The sequence below is a fragment of the Lampris incognitus genome, chromosome 18 (genome assembly GCF_029633865.1).
Source record: "Lampris incognitus isolate fLamInc1 chromosome 18, fLamInc1.hap2, whole genome shotgun sequence".
NCBI lineage: Eukaryota > Metazoa > Chordata > Actinopteri > Lampriformes > Lampridae > Lampris > Lampris incognitus.
In genome coordinates this window covers 18417634-18443856 of record NC_079228.1, presented here as the reverse complement: position 1 = coordinate 18443856, position 26223 = coordinate 18417634, and the positions used below count along the sequence as shown (strand labels likewise).

The following is a 26223-nucleotide window of genomic DNA, read 5'->3' as shown; positions in this document are numbered from 1 at the left end:
ACAGGTGCCCCGACCGATCAGAGGAGGTGCTAGTGCAGCGACCAGGACACATACCCACATCCGGCTTCCCATCCTCAGACACGGCCTGTAGGGAACCTTGACCAAGCCGGAGGTAACACGGGGATTCGAACCGGCGATCCCCATGTTGGTAGGCAACAGAATAGATCGCTACGCTACCCAGATGCCCCAGCTTTATGAAATTCTATCAACTATCTTCACTTTGAGCATCAGACAAACATATAAATAGTGTAAAGCTTTATAGTATGCTATATCCTGTATTGCTTATGCGGTCACAATACTGCTGGAGTTTCAGAAATGTGATAAGACAGTCTTTCTAACTGCTAGCTTGTAGCTCTTGAAAACCTTTGTCAATACGTTGTGGTAGTCAGATGTTTTTAAACCCTTATAGAGTGTTGGCACAACCATTTATACACAACTATAGGGCTCACAGATAGTGTTATAACACAACATAGAAATGTATATTGTACATAACTTCACTCGTAGTGGTCTCCAAACGCAGGCTTTATGGGAAGTGTTACCGAACTACCATAAAATTGATTATTCTATATTTGCCTCCGTCATAGTTGTCCAATTAAAGAATGACCTTTGGCATGCATGTGTAGTTGTGTGTGACTGATTTTCAAATCTCCCATAATTAACGGGATTAAAAGACACTGGTTGAATTATTTATGACACATTGCGTACGACTTATCAGGAATGTCACACTTTTGTTATGCAGCGGGGTTGTGCTTCTAAATACATGATAGTGCATGTTCGATACACACACATAAACATACCACAATGCTTCACTCGCTGATTTAAATCCATTAAAATTAATACGCACATGTTCACCCACATGCACACGCCCTCAAACGTCCACTCTTTAGCACATCCAGACACATACTTGGACACTCACACACACATACGCACACACACACACAAACGCACACGTTTTCGCATCCACAGTAGCTACTTTTTGTGAATGAGGGGAATCCCTACCAGCGGGGGGAACCCCTGGCGTTGCCTTGTCCCTCTCCTTTTTTTTCCCCTCTCATCTCATCTGATCTGCACTCCTCCCCTTCATCTCTGTTCCTGCAGGGCTGTGTGATGAGCTTAAGCCTTGACTCACTGCATGTTAATGAAGATGTAATGCGATTAACAGTCATGCAATTAATTTGATTTTGTCCTTTGCTATGTGATGACGCCTCCATCCAAGGACATGGCCATCATAAACAGTTTGGAGTGAGAGAAATAGGAAGGTGTGTGTGTGTGTGTGTGTGGGGGGGGGGGGTTAGAGGCCTTAAGCCTTAAACTGTACCCCTCCTCCATTCTCCAAGGGCATACCTGAATGGGAAGAATGGACCACTCTCCATTGCTGATTCATACACTTAAATTCAATAAGAGTCTTGCTGGTATTTGCACACTAGCAGTGATGCAAGCAAACACTTGCAAGCACACACACACACACACACGCACACACACATTGATGCATGCAAACACTTGCAAGCACACACACACACACACACACACACACACACACACACACACACACACACACACACACACACACACATTGATGCATGCAAACACTTGCAAGCACATGCACACACATATTGATGTAAGCAAACACTTGCAAGAACACACACACACATACACACACATTGATGCAAGCACACACACACACACACACACACACACACACACACACACACACACACACACACACTAAAGGGAAAAGCATTCACACACAAGCAGATGTAGTTACATGGTCAGAGCTCAAATGGAACACACGCAGACTTTAACGTACTGTGAAACTACTAAATGTGGGAGTGCATACATAATCAGACACACACACACACACCATTCTGACACAGACACACTCATAAATGTGCTTCGACAGGATTCACGTTAGAAAGCCACAACAAATCTTCCCACCTCAAATCATCATTCGTTGTGTAATCACTGCGGGTGTGTGAGCTATCAGTGTTACTTTGATATATTCATATGTTCCTTAATCCTGTGGGTTTAAAGCTTTGTTTGCAGCTGGATCACACATGCCACTGTAGCTCCCCATGAGTATTTATAAACTGCCTATGAATATCACCTCAATACCCAATAATATCACCCTCACCCTTATGAATATTCCATTAAGATGTATTTATATCGAGCCCTTAAGCATCTTAAATGGATTAAATGCATATGTCAATCAACTAGGCCCAGATTCCTGTGTCTCACAGCAGTATAGGTGGTGGTGTACCAAAGGGTCATAAGTTAAGCTTGTATTATGTACCATTCAGAAACCACCGTGAGATGGAAAGCTTGATGGAAGACCTGTTCATGTTCTCAGTTCTGTGTTGTCACTGTTCTAGATTATAGGACTAGCCATTTAAATGGGCTCACGGTGAGTTTTCCAGGTCCCTGAAATGAGTTCTTACACATCAAACATAAGAATCCACGTGTGTCCGGGTGGCGTGGCAGTCTGTTCCGTTGCCTGCCAACACAGGGATCACTGGTTCGAATCCCTGTGTTACCTCCGGCTTGGTCGGGCGTCCCTACAGACACAATTGGCCATGTCTGCTGGTGGGAAGCCGGATGTGGTTATGTCTCCTAGTCGCTGCACTAGTGCCTTGTCTGGTCGGTCGGGGCGCCTGTTCGGGGGGTGGGGGAGACTGGGGGAGGAATAGCATGATCCTCCCATGCGCTACATCCCCCTGGCGAAACTCCTCACTGTCAGGCGAAAAGAAGCAGGTGGAGACTCCACATGTATCGGAGGAGGCATGTGGTAGTCTGCAGCCCTTCCCGGATCGGCAGAAGGGGTGGAGCAGCGACCGGAACGGCTCGGAAGAGTGGGGTAATTGGCCGGATACAAATCGGGGGGAGCAATCCAAAAAAACAAAACATAAGAATCCAGGCATTTTTGCTGCCATCAATACGCCAGTCTTCGTCACCTTGGTAACCGTTTGCCTGTAAGGCTTCCTCCATCTGTACATTATGGCGTTTGCAGAGTACAATATTGTGTGATTTTTTTTTCTTCTTCTTTTACATTGGAATCAGAGCGTGTTGAGAAGATATGGAGGGAGTTAGGAGAAGGGAGATTGGGTGGTAATTTCATTTTATAGCCCTTATCTCTCTGCCTCCCACCTGCCCCTTTCTCCGTTCTACCCCTTAACTCTCTGTCCGCTTCCTTCGGCAGGGGACCCGGCAGCGGAGGAGTGGTCGCAGTGGAGTGTGTGTTCGCTGACATGCGGGCAGGGCTGGCAGGTGCGCACGCGCTCATGTGTGTCCTCCCCCTATGGCACGCTGTGCAGCGGCGCCCTGAGGGAAACACGCATGTGCAACAACTTCACCGCCTGCCCCGGTGAGCCTGGACTCAGCGGCTCAGGTGAGTTTACCTGCACGGTTTAACAGCACCGAATGCTCATTGGCAAGGTTACAAAATGGCCGTCAAAAAACTGATTCTGGATGTTGGGAATACAGAGGAGTTTTACGTGCAGAATGCAAGGTATATTATGTGCTACAATATTTTAACAGTTTGCCAGTGTGCACAAAATCAAGTTGTTTTAGTGAGCTTTAAACTAGACTCTTCAAACAGTATATGGTGCGATAACCATTCGCCTTCTCAATGTGCCGTTTATATTTTGCAACAACTTAAAACTGAGAATCTGAGAAAGACACGACTTCCATGGAAAAACTGAGACTTTGAACCTGCCCAGAGAGCAAGGCGTATACATATTTCTTGCGGACATATAGTCAGAGATAGTTTATGTGACTGCCAGACAGACAACAGATACACACATGCACACGGACATCACATCACACTGAATCTGCACCACTAGAATGTAATCCAACCATGGTGCTGCAACAGCCAACTAAGTGGAAGTGTCATTTTAATTCACACTGTGAGAGGGAGAGGAATCTGTCTGCCTGTCTGTCTGTCTGTCTGTCTGTCTCCTCCTGTCTGTCTGTCCTTTCTGTTTGTCTCTGTCTATCTGTCTCTCCTTATGTCTTTCTGTATGTCTCTCTTTCTATCTGTCTGTCTGTGCTCCTGTCTTTCTGTCTGTCTCTGTCTGTCTGTCTGTCTGTCTGTCTGTCTGTCTGTCTGTCTGTCTATCTATCTCCTCTGTTTGTCTGTCTCCTTCTGTCTTTCTGTCTGTGCTCCTGTATGTCTGTCTGTCTGGCTCTTCTCCTGTTTGTCTGTCCGGCTCTCCTCCTGTCTGTCTGTCCTGTCTGTTTGTCTCTCTGTCTGTCTGTCTCTCCTCCTGTATATCTGTCTGTCTCTCCTGTCTGTCTGTCTGTCTGTCTGTGCTCCTGTATGCTGTCTGTCTGTCTGTCTGCCTGCCTGCCTGCCTGTCTGTCATCTGCCGCAGGAGGGAATAAGCTCACCAAGGGTGAGATAGCAGACAAATCCCAAAATGCAGGTATCGAACAGTGTCTGCCCAGTGGGCTGAAAAACAGCACAGATGATTGTTGCTGCACGCCTCACATACAGTGTGTGGTATGTGTGAGTGTGTGATATGTATGAGTGTGTGATAGGTATGAGTGTGTGATAGGTATGAGTGTGTGATAGGTATGGTATGAGTGTGTGATATGTATGAGTGTGTGATATGTGTGAGTGTGTGATAAGTATGAGTGTGTGATATGTGTGAGTGTGTGATATCCATTAGTATGTGATAGGTATGAGTGTGTGATAGGTATGAGTGTGTGATATGTGTGAGTGTGTGATAGGTATGAGTGTGTGATAGGTATGAGTGTGTGATATGTGTGAGTGTGTGATAGGTATGTGTGTGATATGTGTGAGTGTGTGATATGTGTGAGTGTGTGATAGGTATGAGTGTGTGATACGTGTGAGTGTGTGATAGGTATGAGTGTGTGATAGGTATGAGTGTGTGATATGTGTGAGTGTGTGATAGGTATGAGTGTGTGATAGGTATGAGTGTGTGATAGGTATGAGTGTGTGATATGTATGAGTGTGTGGTATGTATGAGTGTGTGATAGGTATGAGTGTGTGGTATGTATGAGTGTGTGATAGGTATGAGTGTGTGATATGTATGAGTGTGTGTTATGTATGAGTGTGTGATAGGTATGAGTGTGTGATAGGTATGAGTGTGTGATAGGTATGAGTGTGTGATATGTATGAGTGTGTGGTATGTATGACTGTGTGATAGGTATGAGTGTGTGGTATGTATGAGTGTGTGATAGGTATGAGTGTGTGATATGTATGAGTGTGTGGTATGTATGAGTGTGTGATAGGTATGAGTGTGTGGTATGTATGAGTGTGTGATACGTATGAGTGTGTGATAGGTATGAGTGTGTGGTATGTGTGAGTGTGTGATACGTATGAGTGTGTGATAGGTATGAGTGTGTGGTATGTTTGAGTGTGTGATATGTGTGTGTGTGATACTTATGAGTGTGTGATAGGTATGAGTGTGTGGTATGTGTGAGTGTGTGATATGTATGAGTGTGTGATATGTATGAGTGTCTGATATATATGAGTGTGTGATAGGTATGAATGTGTGGTATGTATGAGTGTGTGGTATATAGTGTGTGATAGGTATGAGTGTGTGGTATGTATGAGGTAATTAGTCCCGCATATTTTTCAATGGGATGTTTCCAGGCCTGAACTCTTATTCACAATGTCAAGTCACTCTCAACCAGGAAGATGTGCGATTAGTCACATGACTCTCTTGTTGGGTTGTGTCACTTTGTAAGCACTCGTGTGCATCCTCCCATTTCTGCACTAGTAATTTCTTTGTGTGCTTAACGTGTTGTGATTCATAATTCAGAGGTTTAACAGGAAGCCTACTGTTCGTGTGTGTGTGTGTGTGTGTGTGTGTGTGTGTGTGTGTGTGTGTGTGTGTGTGTGTGTGTGTGTTTGTTTGCATGAAATGAAAAAATGGAATCTACGGTTTGGCGATATTTAAAGTAGATATTTTCTGACGTTGCCCTCTGTTGGAGAATAACACAATTGTCATCTTACATGTTTGGTTATCCATGATTAATTTTTTTTAATTTTTTATTTGGCAACATTAGTTTCTACCTTTTGTCTTTTCTTTAAACATTGACTATTCACGTAGTCTATGTTTGACTCCCTGACCAAGTTAAAAATGTCTTAAATCATATTCAGTCATTAGAATTTGTTTATGTAATAACGCCATTTCATCCTTTTTCACTTTTAAGTTGAATACCATGGCTCCTCTATTTTTCTCGCGTGTGTGAATAGTGTGTTATGCATTCATTCCTGTAAATTTGTTTTACTTAGTGTGTGTGTGTGTGTGTGTGTTTGTGTGTGTGTGTGTGTGTGTGTGTGTGTGTGTGTGTGTGTGTGTGTGTGTGTGTGTGTGTGTGTTTGAGTGGAGAATAGGTGTGTGTCATTATGTTTGCATGTATGCGTTCATGCACTTGTAGTCACATAGGCGCTTCCACGTGGAAGTACATCAGTCTTCTCGTGTTCCTCCTCCATTCAACCTCTCCTCCTCTGAAAACGAAATGAATAAATAAATGAAACAATAATGAAAAATGAGAGGAATGTTTTCCTTCCATGTCGCTTCATATGCTAATCTTTTCTTTTACGCTAATGCCCCAACGCGATTTGGATGTCTAAGTGCCTCAATTTCCATTCATTGTCGATATTAATAACCTCCGCTGCTTGTGTGGTGGGACACAGGCTGTGGGTGTATAGTCACACTATTGTGTATGCACGTGCCCGCGAGGGGTCGGGGGCCGATCCGAGCGGACTGGGAGGCAATGTTTAATGTGCTTTTAGCGGTTTGTTGTTTTTATTTTATTTTTATCTGATGTTTCTGAGATGAGAGCCTCTGCCTTTATTTCGACATGCCGCTATTTCACAAACACGCACAAAGACACACAGATAGACACAGGCTCTCAAATGTGAATTAACACACGCATACACACACCAACATCAGTGTTTCAGTTATGCGTGAGATTTCGTATTACTTACCAATAAAAACTGAATTAACCGTCAGTTGAGTAAAGGAGCCCCTTTGCTATCTGTTGAGCTAGGATATGACAACATATCTGTTTAGCTAGGATATGACAACATATCTGTTTAGCTGGGATATGACAACATATATGTTTAGCTGGGATATGACAACATATCTGTTTAGCTGGGATATGACAACATATCTGTTTAGCTAGGATATGACAACATATCCGTTTAGCTGGGATATGACAACATATCTTTTTAGCTAGGATATGACAACATATCTGTTTAGCTAGGATATGACAACACATCTGTTTAGCTGGGATATGACAACATATATGTTTAGCTAGGATATGACAACATATCTGTTTAGCTGGGATATGACAACATATCTGTTTAGCTAGGATATGACAACATATCTATTTAGCTAGGATATGACACCATCTTTATGGCAAAATACTTCACTTTTCAACCGTAAGAAACCACAGTCCCTGAATTGAATATTCACCAATTAGCCAAAACATTAAAACCACCTGAGGCCACTGCCATTAGGGAATACCGGTGCCATGAAGGAGTGTAGCTGGTCTGTAACGACGTTTAGGTCGGTGGCACGTGTCAAAGTAATGTCCACATGAATGCCAGGATCCAGATTTTCCCAGCAGAACATTGCACAGAGCATCACCCTACCTCCGCCAGCTTGCCTTCTTTCCATAGTGCATCCTGGTGCCATCTCTTCCCCAGGTAAATGATGTGCACACACCCGGCCGTCCACATGATGGAAAAGAAAACGTGATATATCAGACTAGGCCACCTTCTTCCACTGCTCCATGGTCCGATTCTGGTGCTCACATGCCCATTGTAGATACTTTCGGCAGTGGACAGGGGTCATCATGGGCACTCTGACCGGTCTGTGGCTACACAGCCGTATACACAACAAGTTGTGATGCACTGTGTTCTGACACCTGTCTATCATAGCCAGCATTAACTTTTTCAGCAATTTGAGCTACAGTAGCTCTTGTATGGGATCGGACCAGACGGGCTAGCCTTCACTCCCCATGCACATCAATGAGCCTTGGGTACCCATGACCCTGTTGCCGGTTCGCCAGTTGTCCTCCCTTGGACCATTTTTGGTAGGTACTGACCACTGCATACCGGGAACACCCAACAACACCTGCGGTTTTGGAGATGTTCTGACCCAGTCATGTAGCCATCACAGTTTGGTCCTTGTCAAAGTCACTCAGATCCTTATGCTTGCCCAGTTGTTCTGGTCGCTGCTCCAACCCCTCTGCTGACCCAGGGGGGGCTGCAGACTACCACATGCCTCCTCCAATACATGTGGAGTTGCCAGCCGCTTCTTTTCACCTGACAGTTCCGCCAGCGGGACATAGTGGGTGGGAGGATCACGGTATTCCTCTCAGTTCCCCCTCCCCCCCAAACAGCCCCCCCCCGACCAGAGGAGGCACTAGTACAGTAACCAGGACACATACCCACATCCAGCTTCCCACCCACAGACACGGCCAATTGTGTCTGTAGGGGCGCCCGACCAAGCCGGAGGTAACACGGGGATTTGAACCGGCGATTCCCGTGTTGGTAGGTAACGGAATAGACCACTATGCTACCTGGATGCCCTGTCAGTGGTTTTAATATTTTGGCTGATCGGTGTACTGTGGCATACTGTATCGCCAGATACATTCGAATAATCAAACCTCTGCTTGCAAAAATTACAGACACACATCAGTTCAAAAGGGAAGTTGTGATACATCTGCTGAGGTGTAATAACTAAGCAATGAGGTAGAGACGGGGTGTTGTCGTCCCCACCCTCCCCCAGTGTTAAACCATTAAAAAATCTTCGGACAGCAAGGGAGAAGATGAGACAGAGCAGCATCATCCAGCACGACAGAGGGAACCTATTGTACTGTGCATATGATGAAAACTCATTTCCTCTGAAGACAGACCGGCACATACAGGAATCTTACGAGGGGTTCTCATGCGAGAAAATTAATTTTCTCCTAATGAAAACAAAGGAGACGACACTGAATATGGTGCATCTCATTTCTTATATATTTTTTAAAAAAAAGAAAGAAAGAAAGAAGTGGGAATATGTGTTTACCAAGAATGATAGTGAGATAGAAGGTGAGCAGGTCTGCAGTGGTCTAAGCAGTAAGGAAAATTATGTTTAACCAACATTTTCAAAATATGTTATCCATCTATTCATCCATACACATGGACATGCACATTCACATGCACATAGACATACACATGCACATACATGTGCACATATGCACATATACATGTATATGTATATCGGAATGTGACCTCCAGCGCACACTGGGGCAGTTTGCAGCTGAGTGTGAAATGGCCAGGAGGACAGTCAGCACCTCCAAGTCTGAGGCCATGGTTCTCTACCAGAAAATGGTGGATTGCTCCCTCTGGGTTGGGGATGAGTTGTTGTCTCAAGTGAAGGTGTTCAAGTATCTCGGGGTCTTGTTCATGAGTGAGGGTAGGATGGAGCAGGAGATTGACAGGCGGATTGGTGCAGCATCAGCAGTAATACGGACGTTGTACCAGACCGTTGTGGTGAAGAGGGAGCTGAGCCGGAAGGCAGAGCTCTCAATTTACCAGTCAATCTTCGTTCCAATCCTCACCTATGGTCATGAGCTTTGGGTAGTGGCCGAAAGGGTGAGATCACGGATACGAGTGGCTGAAATGAGTTTCCTCTCTAGGGTGTCTGGGCTCAGCCTTAGAGATAGAGTGAGGCACTCAGACATCCGGAGGGAGCTCGGAGTAGAGCCAGTGCTCCTTCACATCGAAAGGAGCCAGTTGAGGTGGTTCGGGCATCTGATTAGGATGTTTCCTGGGCGCCTTCCTCTGGAGGTTTTCCAGGCATGTCCAACTGGGAGGAGACCCCGGGGTAGACCCAGAACTCGCTGGAGGGACCACATGTCCAATCTGGCCTGGGAACGGCCTGGGATCCCCCAGGAGGAGCTGGAGGGCGTTGCTGGGGAGAGGGACATCTGGAGTGCCCTACTTAGCTTGCTGCCACCGTGACCCAACCCCGGAGAAGCGGCTGATGATAAGAGATGAGAGAGAGACATATACCTACACATACACATATGCATAAATACACATGCACACACCATAAGAACGTACACAAAATAACACGTTTTCACTTAAAAACTTTTGAGGTGTTGAGTTCATCATCTAGTAGATTTGGTTGTTGTTTTGTTGGGGTTTTTTTTGTGATACTCTACTTGTATTTGTGCTCAACTTAGCACTACAAGTATGTGTGGGTGCATATGTATCTGGACACATCTTTGTGTATGCCTGCGTCTATGCTAGTTGGGCAATATCAAAGAAAAGTAGCTTGGACAGAAAACCAATGAACTGAAAATGAATCCCCCCCCGCCGCCCCAGCCGCTCTTTTTTTTTTGCGGGTACAACTGCTAAATTAAGGTGAAACAGATGATCAATTGTGAGTAATGGCTTGCTCTTGACAAAGTAAACTCGGCAGTAATAGGACCAGCAAATTAACTTTATTTTTTTATTTATTTATTTTTATTTGAATAAGCACTAATGTGCGAGGCTTCCACGTCCCAAAGATTACAAGTGGAAGTATCGTCCCTATCCCTGCCACATCCCTCTGGTGCTCGGTAGTCATAGATTCAGTGACATTTAAAGCATGAAGTAAGACAATAGTGCATTATGAATATATATATATACAGGTCAACGCACAGTCAATCGTTGCAATGCCACAGCCCCGATATTCATCGGAGCAAGAGACAGAGGGAGCATGCAAGAATGCAGTCATGAAGGGTTTGATACATGAATGGTTTGATACATGCGGACTAAAACATGCAGATAGCACACACACACACACACACACTTGCACACAAACTTCCATGCACAGATCTATTACACTTGTGTAATGCAGATGTGCTGTGCTTTGACCCCCCAGGTTAAATTGCTTATATTCATCATTAAACTATTAAACTGCATGTGTTGATATAGTCCACTAACCTCTCATGAAAACAGAATTTTTTACGTAATCCTAGAAGAGAATTTAGAGGGGGAAAAATGTATAGAAGTCTTGTTATTCCACTGTCTGAGAGTGGTGTTGAGTTTGTTGCTGTGTGGTCATTGTAGTGTTCTGGTAATAGTGGGAATATTTGTGTATGCAATGGCGGCACGGTGCCGCAGTGGTTAGCGCGGTCACCTCACAGTAAGAAGGTCCTGGGTTCGAGCCTCGGGATAGTCCAACCTTGGGGGGGGTCCCGGGTCGTCCTCTATGTGGAGTTTGCTTCTTCTCCCCGTGTCTGTGTAGGTTTCCTCCGGAGGCTCCGGTTTCCTCCCACAGTCCAAAGACATGTAGGTCAGGTGAATCGGCCGTACTAAATTGTCCCTAGGAGTTAATGTGTGTGTGTGTGTGTGTGTGTGTGTGTGTGTGTGTGTGTGTGTGTGTGTGTGTGTGTGTGTGTGTGTGTGTGTGTGTGTGTGTGGGCCCTGTGATAGCCTGGCGGCCTGTACAGGGTGTGTACCCGCCTGCCACCCAATGACTGCTGGGATAGGCTCCAGCATCCTGCGACCCTGAGTAAGGATAAGCGGTTTGGATAATGGATGTATCTGTGTGTGTGTGGTTTTTTTCTTCTTTATGTGCTGGTGTTGTGTGTGTGTGTGTGTGTGTGTGTGTGTGTGTGTGTGGGTGTGGGTCTTGTTGCAGGTGTGTGTTTGCATCCAGATTTTCTCCATTCTGAGCTTTCATGTATTTTCATCAGACGACCCTTTTGGTGTGTGTGTGTGTGTGTGTGTGTGTGTGTGTGTGTGTGTGTGTGTGTGTGTGTGTGTGTGTGTGTGTGTGTGTGTGTGTGTGTGTGTGTGTGAGCACGTTAGGTTTCGATTTTCATCCTCGCCACAGCAAAGCACTTCACTTGCTGAAACCATCAACTCAACTTTGTGACTGTGTGCGACATGATGTAGTTCACTTTGTTCAGCACCGGCTGGTTTGTTTATCCTTTCTTTCAATGGTGCACGCCGCCTCAGACACGGTTTATTCTACCTCCCTCGGCGACCGCGATCCTCGTAGCACCCACCAAATAATGTGCTTCATCGAACCAAAGGATAATACCACATGCTATTTGAGCATACACACCGGTACCCAGCTACAATTCAGTGTCTTCTCCTCCTATGCAGTAGATTAAATATACAACCTTGAGATGAATGAAATAGATACACCTGGTCACTGTTTGATGCCACCGCGTGGATTTCTTTCCCATCTGTGCTCCTGGATATGAGAAAACTGATTGGCTTCAGATACACTTGTGCCGGCTTTGAGAGATGGCAGCTCGCTACAGATGGATAAACAATGTCTTGCAAGGAGTCCAGCAGCATAGGAAAACCTCTCGGTGTAAGTCAGACATCTCAGTTCATCTTGGCTTGTGAACGTGGTGGAGTGTGTACGCCTCCGCTGAGAGCGTTAGATATTTTTTGAGTCATAAGGTCCCAAAACATAACGGGCAACGTTTATATTGCATCATTATTATAATGTATATGGCTGTAGGCAGCTTGTTGGCGTTGGTTGGCACTGCATCCTCACGGTGACGGGGTCCTTCGTTCAGTGTGGAAGCTACATGTTCTCCCTGTGTTTGTGTGCAGCCAAAGACGTGGATGGCAGCGCAAATTCACATTTGCAGCAGCCTCATCCAGTACCGGTATGGGAAGATGGCGGCACAAATTCACGTTTGCGATGGCCTCACCCAGTACCGTCCATGCAGTGTCTTTGTCCATGTCTGGGTCTAAGTTTGTCTTCGTTTGATGGCTGGAAGAGCTGTGTCCTGTGGACCCAGGGACTATGGCCCTGCCTGGAGCTGTGCCCGAAGAGGTAACACCGAGGGTGGTCTGACAGGACGCGGAAGTGGGGCAGGCTAAGCTAACTGCTAGCCCATGCAGACCAGCAGTTCCGATAACACCGAGGGCGGTCTGACGGTGGCCTCGCCTAGCCTTGACTGTGTTGTCAGTGTCGTTGTGTGGAGTGCGGGGAGGTGTGTCGAAGGTGTCTGGCTGGCAGAGCTGGCGTTGGATCGGCTGAGGGAGCCTGGTCTGCTGTGTCTAGTGGGCCCAAGGACCACGGCCCTGCCCGGAGCTGCGCCCGAAGAGGAAACACAGAGGGTGGTCTGACAGTGGGGCAGGCTAAGCTAACTGCTAGCCCATGCAGACCAGCAGTTCCGACAGTCATCCTGGCTGGTGTTCTTTCTCCTGGACAGTGATTTTTTTTTTCTAGTTTAGATATATTTGTTAGTTTAGATATATGTGTTAGTTTGGATATATGTGTTCTTGTAGTTTTTGGATATGTGTTTGTGTATCTGTGTTGCACTGCTGTGGGCTGGGGGAAACAATATTTCGTTTCATTTCATGCGCACAAGTGCATGAAATGAAATGACAAAGCGTTTCTGATTCTGATTCTGATGCATGGTAGGACTCGAAGTTGCTCATAGGTATGAATTGTGTGTATGGATCTCTGTGATGGACAGATGACCTGTCCAGGGTGTCTCCCTCCTTGCACCCAGTTTCTGCTGGGGAAGGCTCAAGCCACCTGTTACCTGTAATTGGATCATCATGCGGTGAATGAAGGTCTATTTAAATTACATGCCCCGACTTCCAAGGCTCATTGAAATCTCCGTGCTTTCCTTTTAGACTTTGCTTACTGTGTCTTTCTCCTGTTTAATTAACTCAATAGTTTCCTCTCTCTGACGGTCTTGCCATCTCTCTCTCTCAGTTCTCTCTCTCTCTCTCTCAGTTCTCAATGCTTGATCCTTTGAGCTTTCTTTCATAGAGCAGTGTTAATTATTCATCATGATGATTTATTCACATCTCAGCTCTGCTCAACACAGGGCCAGTAGTCTCCATCCTGCTCTTCTCCGCCTCTCCATCCATCCAGCCATCTACCGATCTATCTACTGATCTATCTATCTACCGATCTATCTATCTATCTATCTATCTATCTATCTATCTATCTATCTATCTATCTATCTATCTATCTATCTATCTATCTATCTATCTATCTATCTATCTATCTATCTATCTATCTATCTATCTATCTATCTATCTATCTATCTATCTATCTATCTATCTATCTATCTATCTATCTATCTATCTATCTATCTATCTATCTATCTATCTATCTATCTATCTATCTGTCTGTTTGTCTATCTATCTATCTGTATGTATGTATGTCTGTCTATGATCTATCTATCTATCTATCTATCTATCTATCTATCTATCTATCTATCTATCTATCTATCTATCTATCTATCTATCTATCTATCTATCTATCTATCTATCTATCTATCTATCTATCTATCTATCTATCTGTCTGTTTGTCTATCTATCTATCTGTATGTATGTATGTCTGTCTATGATCTATCTATCTATCTATCTATCTATCTATCTATCTATCTATCTATCTATCTATCTATCTATCTATCTATCTATCTATCTATCTATCTATCTATCTATCTATCTATCTATCTATCTATCTATCTATCTATCTATCTATCTATCTATCTATCTATCTATCTATCTATCTATCTATCTGTCTGTCTGTCTGTCTGTCTATCTGTCTGTCTGTCTGTCTATCTATCTATCTGCTGTTTATCTTTCAACATCTTTTTTCAAATCTGCTCATTCTTTGTTCCCTATTCTTTTTAACACAACTTCTTCTTCTGGTCTCTCCCTGAACATCCCACATTCTTTATCGACACTCACGTGCCAACCCTGCCTCTCAAAAGACTCCCCTCCCTCAAATTATCCATCTCGACTCTGTTTCCTTTATTTTTCTCCTAGTGCACGTGTGTGTGTGTGCGCGCATCCGTGCATGCCTATATTTGTGTTTGTGCGTGTGAGTGTGTGCATGTGTGTCTTTCCACTCTCACTTCTGTTCCCATTTGTTCAAACATCTCTGCAAAGGTTTTGCGGCTGTGGTGGTGCTGTGGTGGCTCGATGTGGATTTCTGAGTGTCCATACATGTGTAGAATGAATTCCTGTGCAGGCATTTGCATGTTTGTACCTCCGTGTCCTCTATGTGCCCTAACAAGACTGAAAATATAGAAATACCAGCCCTTCTTTTACAGATGCTACTCAACACATGCTAGCGTGGCACAGTCATGTGCCTGCAACACCCAGAACAAACGAATAGAAACACAATACGATCAAATTGCCCCCCCCCCACTAACTATTCCTGCCGTCAGTTATTTCATTTTGATTCATCTTTATCTATTTCTAAAATGGGATGTGAATTGCGGCAGAGAAGAGGGGGGGGGGAGCAGTAACTGAGAAGAGAATCATGTTAAATACATTAATTGGTGTTTGAAGCTTTTGAAGTTGCAGTGGCTGAATTCTTTGCTTCACTTCTCTTCAGTAGACTCCATGACTGCAAGGTCTCCCATATTCAAAGGCCACCACGCCACATCAATTTCCCTCTCATGGCTTTCACTGCATCATTGCATGAGGTCAGGCCAAGCTGCCCATGCCTCCCCTCCCTGATCTTTTCTCTTTTCTCTCTTTTATAATGCCATTGTGACAAAACACAATGCTTTCAGTGTCGTTTCCTCAACTGAACATTTTCAGGGGTGGTCTCAAGGCCACGTCTTTATTGGTCTTTGCATGAGGTCATGTTCATTTAATCAGTCTTTGTTTTTTCTCATTTTGCAACCAAAAGGTCCGGCGCTCTAGACTGGCCGATATAAGAAAGTAATTGTGTCTCAGGGCCACAGTAAACCGCATCAAGAGCCAAAGAGGCTTTGTGTGTGAATGAAATTACCTTCTGCCATCTTATTAAATTAATTTGTGTGCACAGTTTTGTAATAACTGCAAAAAAATGTAATTGACATGTGGCTGCAATTTAATAAAATGTGCGCATATCTTCTAATTGTGTGTTGCATATAGCCAGTGGCATTTCTAGCCATTTTGGTGCCCTAGGCGAGACCCCCCCCCCTGCCCAAAAAAAAAAAGGAAAAAAAAGCTCCATCTTAAGGGGAAATAATTTTGAATTTTACTGTTATAAACATGACATAATAAAAGCGCAACAGCAGGTGTGCAAAAAAGGTAAACAAAAAGGGGCCATCCAGGTAGCATAGCGGTCTATTCCGTTGCCTACCAACATGGGATCGCCGATGCGAATCCCCATCTTGCCTCCAGCTTGATCGGGCGTCCCTACAGACACAATTGGCCGTGTCTGCGGGTGGGAACCCGGATGTAGGTATGTGTCCTGGTCGCTGCATTAGCGCCTCCTCTGGTCGGTCGGAGTGCCTGTTCAGGGGCAGGGGCAGGGGCAGGGGCAGGGGCAGGGGCAGGGGCAGGGGCAGGGGCAGGGGCAGGGGGAGGGGGAGTAGCGGGATCCTCACACGCGCTACGTCCCGTTGGTGAAACTCCTCACTGTCAGGAGAAAAGACGCGGCTGGCGACTCCACATGGATCGGAGGAAGCATGTGGTAGTCTGCAGCCCTCCCCGGATCGGCAGAGGGGTTGGAGCAGAGATCGGGACGGCTCGGAGAGTGGGATACTTGGCCGGACACAATTGGGGAGGAAAAGGGTGGGGGGTGGGGAACAAAAAAGTTTGAAGGGAATGAAGTTCAGTTGTTGAGGAAACCAGAAAAATTGAAGCATTTTTGACAAACCTTGCCTCCTTCAAATATGTGTGTTATTGCTGGATTTTTTTTGTTGTTGTTGTTGTTTTTTTTTGTTTTTTTTGTTTTTTTTTTGTGTTTTTTTATCCCTAACCCACAGGGAAACATAACCATTCATGTGTCATGGTGGACGGTTAACAGATCACATGGGGAAGGCTAATGTGTCAGAGATGTGAAGTGTTGAGCACTCCAGCCTGTGCACACTGTCAAGGCCGAAGCCAGTTTGGTGCCTCTTTTGCTCGGCCAACGTGTCTTCCTGCTTGTACAAGCAAGCTAAGTTGTTTGAGGCTATATTGTGATGCTGGGGATTAAAATAAGGGGCTTCTCCTGGATCGCCATCTTGCCGTGGTGGAGAAACTTGCATGTACCAATGATCCCAAGAGCTATGCCGTCCAGAGCTCGGCTCCTGGTAGGGTCACCCAAGGCAGATAAGTCAAGGGGGAGGTTCCAGATGAAGCACGATCCAACAAAGACCTCAATGGTGGAACTGGATGAAGATGTCTCCGTGTCACAACCACAGTGAAGGTGGATGAAGGCTGCAACAGAGGGTGGTCCCCAGTCGTCTTGATTCTCCATGCCATTGGACTCTGGCCACCCCCTGCCAAGGACTGTGTGGTAGCCGCAGGCACATCAGCCACTCCATGTATAAAGCTGTCACATGCAGGCATCCTCCCATTATACAGCTCCAGAATCAGCCTCTACACCCACCTGAGGACCCAGAAGGCACCCAGAGGGAGGACGGTCATACTCGACCCCAAATGACTGCCATTGATGATGAAAATAAGGGGATGTTAAAGATACATATTATTTAGTGTGGATCAGTTGACAGAAAGAAAGGTAGGCAGCTTTCAAAACGGGCCGCTCCTAACATGGACTTACGTGTTCATGTTTTATATCCAAGGTGTATGATTTCTATGTTTAAGTGTAATAAGAAAGCATTATGAGGGAACATTTTGGGACCTTATTTGCACACTCTTTTAATATATATTATACAAACATTTTCCAAATTTTGTGTCTGAGATGATGTTTCACTACCATGCCATTCATTTTGTTTTCTACAGGATGGCCACCGGGCTTCATACTATCGCCTTTATTTGGATATGCCCCCCCTCCTTTATCTCTCATTTCTCATCCCCATCGTGTGTGTGTGTGTGTGTGTGTGTGTGTGTGTGCGTGCGTGCGTGCGTGCATGTGTGCGTGTGTCGTGTATGGGTGTTTGCAGTGCATGGGCTGTGGGAGGAGTGGTCCTCATGGAGTCTGTGTTCTGTGACCTGTGGGCGGGGCTCCAGGACTCGAACCAGGAAGTGTGTGAACGGAGGTGGGGCCCCGGGTTGCGGCGGGCCCGAGACTCAGACCAAACTCTGCAACATAGCAGTGTGTCCTGGTTAGTACCATCCCCATTTACATGATCGTTTTTTCTTTCTCGCTCTCCTCGTCTCTGTGCCTCCCTTTCTCTTTCTCCCGCTGTCTATTTTCCTACCTCCTAATGCTTTTCTTTCCTCACATCAAATTATGAGTTACTGTCACAACAGTTATACTGCTCATCGATTTACATGCATATGCATTCATGTGTTGACCATAAGTGATGAATTTATTTCTGCTTCTGCAACTATCAGTCATCATCTGTGTCAGGGTTCGAGTTATAATCTGAGTTTTGTGGGGGTCTCTAAAATAAAAAAAATAAAAAATCAGCAGCGGAGATAAATATGTGATAGCCTAACGGGTGTGCTTTCCGAGAGAGAGAAAGAGAGATAGAGAAAGGCTTCACTGCTCATTACGTGGTCCATCACGTCACACACACACGCACGCACGCACGCACGCACGCACGCACGCACGCACACACACACACACACACACACACACACACACACACACATACACACACACACACACACAGCAGCCCACTACTTGCAACAATTTTATCAAGTAGACTGCAACAACCTGAAACTGCCTGAGATGTCTGTGATATTGCAACAAAGTTTCAATAACCGGAACTATGCCATCCCAGGCCCAGCGCCAGGATGAAACACAACAAACGGTATACTGCTACTTTCTTTTCAATATCATAAAGATAATGTTGGCTGATACATGTAGTGGCTTCTTCTTCTTCCAAATGTGTTCCAATGTCAGCGGCTCACACGCTCTCAACTGGCATAGTTACGATACGACAATATTCTACTGCGCCCCCATGGTGGCTGGGTGGTGAAGTGCAGCCCTGCTGTCATTCACAAGAGATTGTGGTGCATTTAATCTCTTTTGGAAAACATTTTTCTTTGAGCCTATTTATCTCGTTGCTATAGATCATACTCATTATATTGAAAAAGACATTATTTGTGGTTAAAAAAATGGTTGTCGGTAATCTATTAGTGACCGCCACAGATGATTATACTGCTTTCATGGGAGCTCAGCTCCCACTGGCTCCCACATAACCCGAACCCTGATCTATGTCCAAGCAGTTTCCCTCAACCTTCACCACCTACAGAGTGTCTTCCAAGACAGCTCTTCCATTCCATAGGCTTTCAGTTCTGTCATAAAACAGCTTACCCTCCATCATGCTTGCCAGCTCACACTCATTGCTGTCACTCCAGATTTGACATTGATCTTCAGTCATCCCTGAGATTCATATCAGACAGCCAAGATCCATCAAAGCCATAGGGTTAGGTTGGGTTTCAATACATCCACCATGGTTAGCAGGGTTTGGATTGCAGGGCAGTCCAACAGTGCAGTCCTTTAGATACTTAGTCACTGAGATTATTTGCACTTTGAGGTCTCTCTTCTCAAGAACAGCACTGAGTAACTGATGAGGCCATCTCCAGTTGGGCTCAGACTGTCTTGAAACATATTGATCAGCCTGGCATTGGATTGAAATTGGAATGAAACATATGATGTACGTAAGTATATTTATGGTGGGTTATGACACTGTAAAGCCCTACTGTTCAGTGACTTAGTCAGTTTTGTTTCGTTATAAGCATCACTCTTGAGTTTTATACTAAATATCCAAATATAAAGACATTGATGAAGGTTTTAAAGTGCTAACATTTACCTGAAAATCTGACTTATGATAGATTGGATATGTATGGAATATTATAACTTCATTATTGTATTGTATGAGGAAGTCAGGAGTTGCAGAGAAGTATGTAGGAGTGGTGCAGGATATGTATGAGGGAAGTGTGACAATGGTGGAGTATGCGGTTGGAATGACAGATGGGTTCAAGGTGGAGGCGGGATTACATCAAGGATCGGCTGTGAGCCCTTTCTTGTTTGCACTGGCGATGGACAGGTTGATGGACGAGATCAGGCAGGAGTCTCTGTGGACTATGATGTTTGCGGATGACATTGTGATCTGTAGCGAGAGTAGGGTGCAGGATGAGGAGAGCCTGGAGAGGTGGAGGTATGCACTGGAGAGAAGAGGAATGAAAGTCAGTAGGAGCAAGACGGAATACATATGCATGAACAAGAGGGAGGACAGTGGAATGGTGAGGATGCAAAGAGTAGAGTTGACGAAGGCATATGAGTTTAAATACTTGGGGTCAGCTGTCCAAATAACGGGGGGGGGGGGGGTGTAGAAGAGAGGTGAAGAAGAGAGTGCAGGCAGGGTGGAGTGAATGGAGTAGAGTGTCAGGAGTGATTTATGACAGAAGGGTACCAGCAAGAGTTAAAGGGAAGGTTTACAAGATGGTATAAATCACTGTTTTTGGATGTTTTGGCAGTGATCCATCTCACTGTTTGCTGACATGCAGGCATATACACAACCTTGAATTGTAGTGAACAACCTCCACGGTTTTGTCAATAGGACAAGATTTCCAAAAAGTATCATCATTTTAAAATTAAAAGTAGAATTTCAAAAGGGAAAATGTAACATTACCACTAATTTTGCAACAAAAAAAGACGGTCCAGGCTCATAAAAAGTATAAATTAGTTAACGCTAAAATCAAAAGTACATTAATGTGAAATATTTAGAAGGCATAACCCAGTAAGGTACCAGGTTACCGGCAAATCATTGTCTTAATTTTCAGCAGTAGGTGGGTGAACAGCAAAATGCTGCACAGACTGCAGAGCCTCAGGAATAATGTGAAAAGACAGAAACTAAAATATATAAGTGGGATGAGTTCAAGCACACATTTATTTCTGTTTTAATGCAAAACCTGTCAGTTATTAAAGATAATATATCACACAGTGTCCATATAGATGTGATGAATGCACACTGGCTCATGGATTTATCCACTGTCTCTCTTATCATGTGGATGTACACACACGTTCAGAGGCATACACAAACACTAACACACAGTCCATTCTGTAACATGGTTCAGAAAAATACAATGCAGTGTATTTCAGTGCAGTATTTCTCAGATGCAGACTCAAATCATGTTGTCACAGATTCTGGTGGAACTGTGTCAATTATTGTTCCCTAATACAAAGGTTAGCGTTTCTATAATTTGCACATAACCAGCAATAATAGTACATGTACGTTTGTCAAATGAAATGCATTTGCCTGCCATCTGATGAGATGAGATGTCCCTTATGACTTATCCTGAACACAGATGGGTAGTGTTTTATAAAGCTGCAGGATGCAGTCTAATGTGGCTTATAAAATCACATTGAGCATTTACCTTTCCTTCAAAGCATGAGACGAAGACATAAAAATTGATCTATAAGGTCTCATTATACACTCCAAATCATGTAGTCATAATACAACATGAATCTCAGTGTTTTATAAGATATATTTTCAAGTGGGTTGTAGCACCTAACAGCCTTGGTTATAAGCCTTATGTAAGTATCAAGTCTTACAGACTGACCTATAAGAACTGAAAATCCCCATGAAGCCTCATAGATGGTCATTAAAACACACTTATAATACATTATAAGTACACGCCGAATGGTTTTTAACATGGAAATCATAGGAAGTGTTAGCTAGCTGAGCACAAAAATTAGGTTTCATTACACTTTGAAGAAATATATACTTGGCACAAAAAGTAAGGAAATTTGTGTTCGGTAGATTATTTCTTTGTTGTAACAATGCTTCTTGGCAATAAATCTTATACCGTTGGAAAGCCTGTTTATTTCCCTTTTAAATGGTGCCACATTTGTAAGGAACATGCATTTGTGGGATGAGCAGCAGAGCTGAGTATGTGGGTTGCGCCCATGAAAAATTTGCCAAATCTTCTCTGCCAATGCCAAACAGCTTATTTTGCTGTTGCTATTGACTCTTGTTTTGAGCTTCTGGTACCCCAGGTGCTGACAGTCAGGTGCCTGATATAAGATTTACTGCCAAGAAGCATTGTTACAACAAAGAAATAATCTACCAAACACACATTTCCTTACTTTTTGTGCTAAGTTTAGATAGATAGATAGATAGATAGATAGATAGATAGATAGATAGATAGATAGATAGATAGATAGATAGATAGATAGATAGATAGATAGATAGATAGATAGATAGATAGATAGATAGATAGATAGATAGATAGATAGATAGATAGATAGATAGATAGATAGATAGATAGATAGATAGATAGATAGATAGATAGATAGATAGATAGATAGATAGATAGATAGATAGATAGATAGATAGATAGATAGACAGATAGATAGATAGATAGACAGACAGACAGATAAACAAGGTTTTAACTAAACATCGCAGAGCTGTTTCTTTTTTCATCACTTGTATATCACACACTTGGAGCCCCTTACAAGAAGTGATTTGACTGGATAGTTGTTTATAGAGAAATATAGACATGGTCGAACAGTGGCCCTTAGTTAGCATAGCATAGCAACAGTTAGAATAAAACTGTGTTCATCTGAACATAATTTTATGCTAACCCTTGTTCTTCATTTGAGATGAACTCTTATACAGATAAATTATGGCCAATAGATTAATTTATGGTTTAAAGAAAAACTGTTTTTTCTCTTTTGGTAAGACCCCTGCAGTCATATCAGTATCAATATAGTCTAAATTAGACAGTGTTTTCTTGTGTGTTAATATGTACCATATATACTAATGTATGTTCTAATGTATATGCTATCATTATCTGTGTGCGTGCGTGCGTGTGTGCATGTGCATTTCCATACATCCTGCAGTGTGTTTGTATAAACTTTTGGTTATGAATAGACAAGCGTTTCATTTATTATATCTGCTGACTTGACGATTTGAGCTAAAGTTATCCTACAGTTTGCATATGTAATGTTTCTGATCTGAGTTCGACTGCCGTCCGTGCACTGTCTGTGCTAAGTCCTCCTAATGCCCTCGAGAAAACAAGGTTTTATATGGTAAAATATATATAACGGGATTGCTGCCATCACCAGACAAAGAGCCTGCTGCAAAGTTAGGGCTCAAGAAGTGTAGAGAGAGAGACAGTCTCTCGAGTATGCCTTCCGGGATGTGTTTCCATGCTGTTTTGGTAGCAGCAATGGGGAAAAAGCAGAGGATGGGTGGTGGGATTGAGGAGTGGGGCTTCATACGGCTCTAAAGGAAATGTGTGTGTGTGTGTGTGTGTGTGTGTGTGTGTGTGTGTGTGTGTGTGTGTGTGTACATTTGAATCCATCACAGCAGACTCAGTTTGCTTTGGGGAGTTCAAAGGCAATGGTCCTTTGAAATGATGAATACCAGCAGCATAGGCTTGGTGGCAGTAAACTCCACATATAGGGAACAGAGTGTTATTACTATATATATAATCCAATGAGTCAAGTAAATTCTTTATGAGACAGTACAAGCCTGTTTCATGTGTATGAAAGAAAATGAAGTATATATATATATATATATATACTTTATTTTCTCACTTTCCTTTATTTCTCATGTAGAAAAATGCTTAGGCTATAACACTATTCACCTATTTTCCAACTGTCGTCATCGTCTTCTTCTTCTTCTTCTTCTTCTTCTTCCTCCTCCTCCTCCTCCGGCTTGTTCCCTGTTTCTCAAGGGTCACCACAGCGGATTTTATAGTATAACACCATTCACCTATTTTCCAACTGTCGTCATCATCTTCTTCTTCATCTTCTTCTTCTTGCTCCTCCTCCGGCTTGTTCCCTGTTTCTCAGAGGTCACCACAGCGGATTTTATAGTTTCCATCAATACCCTGTGAGGGCACAGCACTAGTGGCGGTCGTTGTTAACCCAGGCCTCGACCGATCCCATATGGTCTTGTCAATCCGCATAATGATTTGGTAAAATTTTACATCGGTTGCCCTTCCTGACACAGCCACTAACCCTATGGACGGGGGCACAGGTAAAGCGCTGGATGCCATCCCAGTATTCATGGATTTGCGCCCATGCCAGTTGCCATAACTGTCAGAAATCTATTTCTACTTAAAGTCAATGACAAGCACCCATGAGACCAGCACAAAGCTGCTGCTTTCTCTCCCCAAAGTTGAGAAAAGGTCCAATTTGCAAAGGCCTATAACAACTGATTTTTATTTTTTTTGTCCTTTTTTTTTATGTTGACCAACCACTCACAAGAACAGAAAAGTGAAGCATTCCGCTCCAGGCGCTTGCCAGTTCTACACCATACAAAGAAGGAACTGGCATTCTAGAAAAAGTCGGTACTAGGGTTCACCCAACATTAATTCCCAGACATTCTGATAATAAATAGTCAGTGCGGGGTTCCACTGAATATGCTGTGAGAGTTTCTGCTGCGTGCTCAGAAGTTGCAACTAACCCCAGCTTGCTGATAGTAGCAGCTATGCTGATATGATGCCAGTCATTATGGAGACGTTGTTTCCTAAACACACTGTGCTGCTTGTAGTACAACCTGACACACAGCACAGAAGATCTTCCAAATGTGAGCTTATTGTTTTGTTTCATTTGGTGAAAGAGCAGAATGATGAAGCTGAGATTCATATATATACACTACCGTTCAAAAGTTTGGGATCACCCAAACAATTTCGTGTTTTCCATGAAAAGTCACACTTATTCACCACCATATGTTGTGAAATGAATAGAAAATAGAGTCAAGACATTGACAAGGTTATAAATAATGATTTGTATTTGAAATAAGATTTTTTTTACATCAAACTTTGCTTTCGTCAAAGAATCCTCCATTTGCAGCAATTACAGCATTGCAGACCTTTGGCATTCTAGCTGTTAATTTGTTGAGGTAATCTGGAGAAATTGCACCCCACGCTTCCAGAAGCAGCTCCCACAAGTTGGATTGGTTGGATGGGCACTTCTTTGAGCAGATTGAGTTTCTGGAGCATCACATTTGTGGGGTCAATTAAACGCTCAAAATGGCCAGAAAAAGAGAACTTTCATCTGAAACTCGACAGTCTATTCTTGTTCTTAGAAATGAAGGCTATTCCATGCGAGAAATTGCTAAGAAATTGAAGATTTCCTACACCGGTGTATACTACTCCCTTCAGAAGACAGCACAAACAGGCTCTAACCAGAGTAGAAAAAGAAGTGGGAGGCCGCGTTGCACAACTGAGCAAGAAGATAAGTACATTAGAGTCTCTAGTTTGAGAAACAGACGCCTCACAGGTCCCCAACTGGCATCTTCATTAAATAGTACCTGTTAGAGCCTGTTTTTGCTGTCCTCTGAAGGGAGTAGTACACACCGGTGTAGGAAATCTTCAATTTCTTAGCAATTTCTCGCATGGAATAGCCTTCATTTCTAAGAACAAGAATAGACTGTCGAGTTTCAGATGAAAGTTCTCTTTTTCTGGCCATTTTGAGCGTTTAATTGACCCCACAAATGTGATGCTCCAGAAACTCAATCTGCTCAAAGAAGTGCCCATCCAACCAATCCAACTTGTGGGAGCTGCTTCTGGAAGCGTGGGGTGCAATTTCTCCAGATTACCTCAACAAATTAACAGCTAGAATGCCAAAGGTCTGCAATGCTGTTATTGCTGCAAATGGAGGATTCTTTGACGAAAGCAAAGTTTGATGTAAAAAAAAACCTTATTTCAAATACAAATCATTATTTCTAACCTTGTCAATGTCTTGACTCTATTTTCTATTCATTTCACAACATATGGTGGTGAATAAGTGTGACTTTTCATGGAAAACACAAAATTGTTTGGGTGATCCCAAACTTTTGAACGGTGGTGTATATATATATCAATACAGATGCAGGAAAACATTTTCAATACATAGTAGTACAAGCCTGTTTTGTGCATCGCGCACTCATCAGCTGCTAATGATATATATATAAAACTTTGTTTAAGAAACACTCAACTGTAGGGAAAGTGCTCAACAAATAAGGAGCAAAATAATCCATTGAATCAAGTAAATTCTTTATGAGACAGCACAAGCCTGTTTCATGCCATAAGCTGATGATTGCTTATGGCATGAAACAGGCTTGTACTGTCTCATAAAGCATTTACTTGACTCACTGGATTATAAAATCTCCCTCTCAACCCTTTTTCGGGTGGTGTGTGTCTTCCTCAAGTTTGGGTCCTGGAGAGTTTGACAGTTCTGTGCAGTATCTTAGCTGTTCATAGGACCACACTCTACTGGACAGAGACCTCAGATGTTGTTCCTGGTATCTGCTGGAGCCACTCCCCCTGTTTGGGGGTCACAGCCCCTAGTGCTCCTATTACCACTTGGGACTACTGTGGATTTGACCTTCCACATCTGATCTAGTTCTTCCCTCAGTCCTTGATATTTCTCTAGCTTC

The 26223-nt window shown here is 43.6% G+C and overlaps 1 protein-coding gene across 1 annotated transcript in view; it reads left to right on the top strand.

The window, feature by feature from the left end:
- adgrb2 (adhesion G protein-coupled receptor B2) overlaps positions 1 to 26223 on the top strand; it is a 208165-nt gene that overhangs the window by 61090 nt on the left and 120852 nt on the right. The window contains exons 3-4 of the mRNA XM_056297981.1: positions 3194 to 3382; positions 17839 to 18000. Coding sequence (XP_056153956.1) covers positions 3194 to 3382; positions 17839 to 18000 — 351 coding nt within the window. The remainder of the gene's footprint in view (positions 1 to 3193; positions 3383 to 17838; positions 18001 to 26223) is intronic.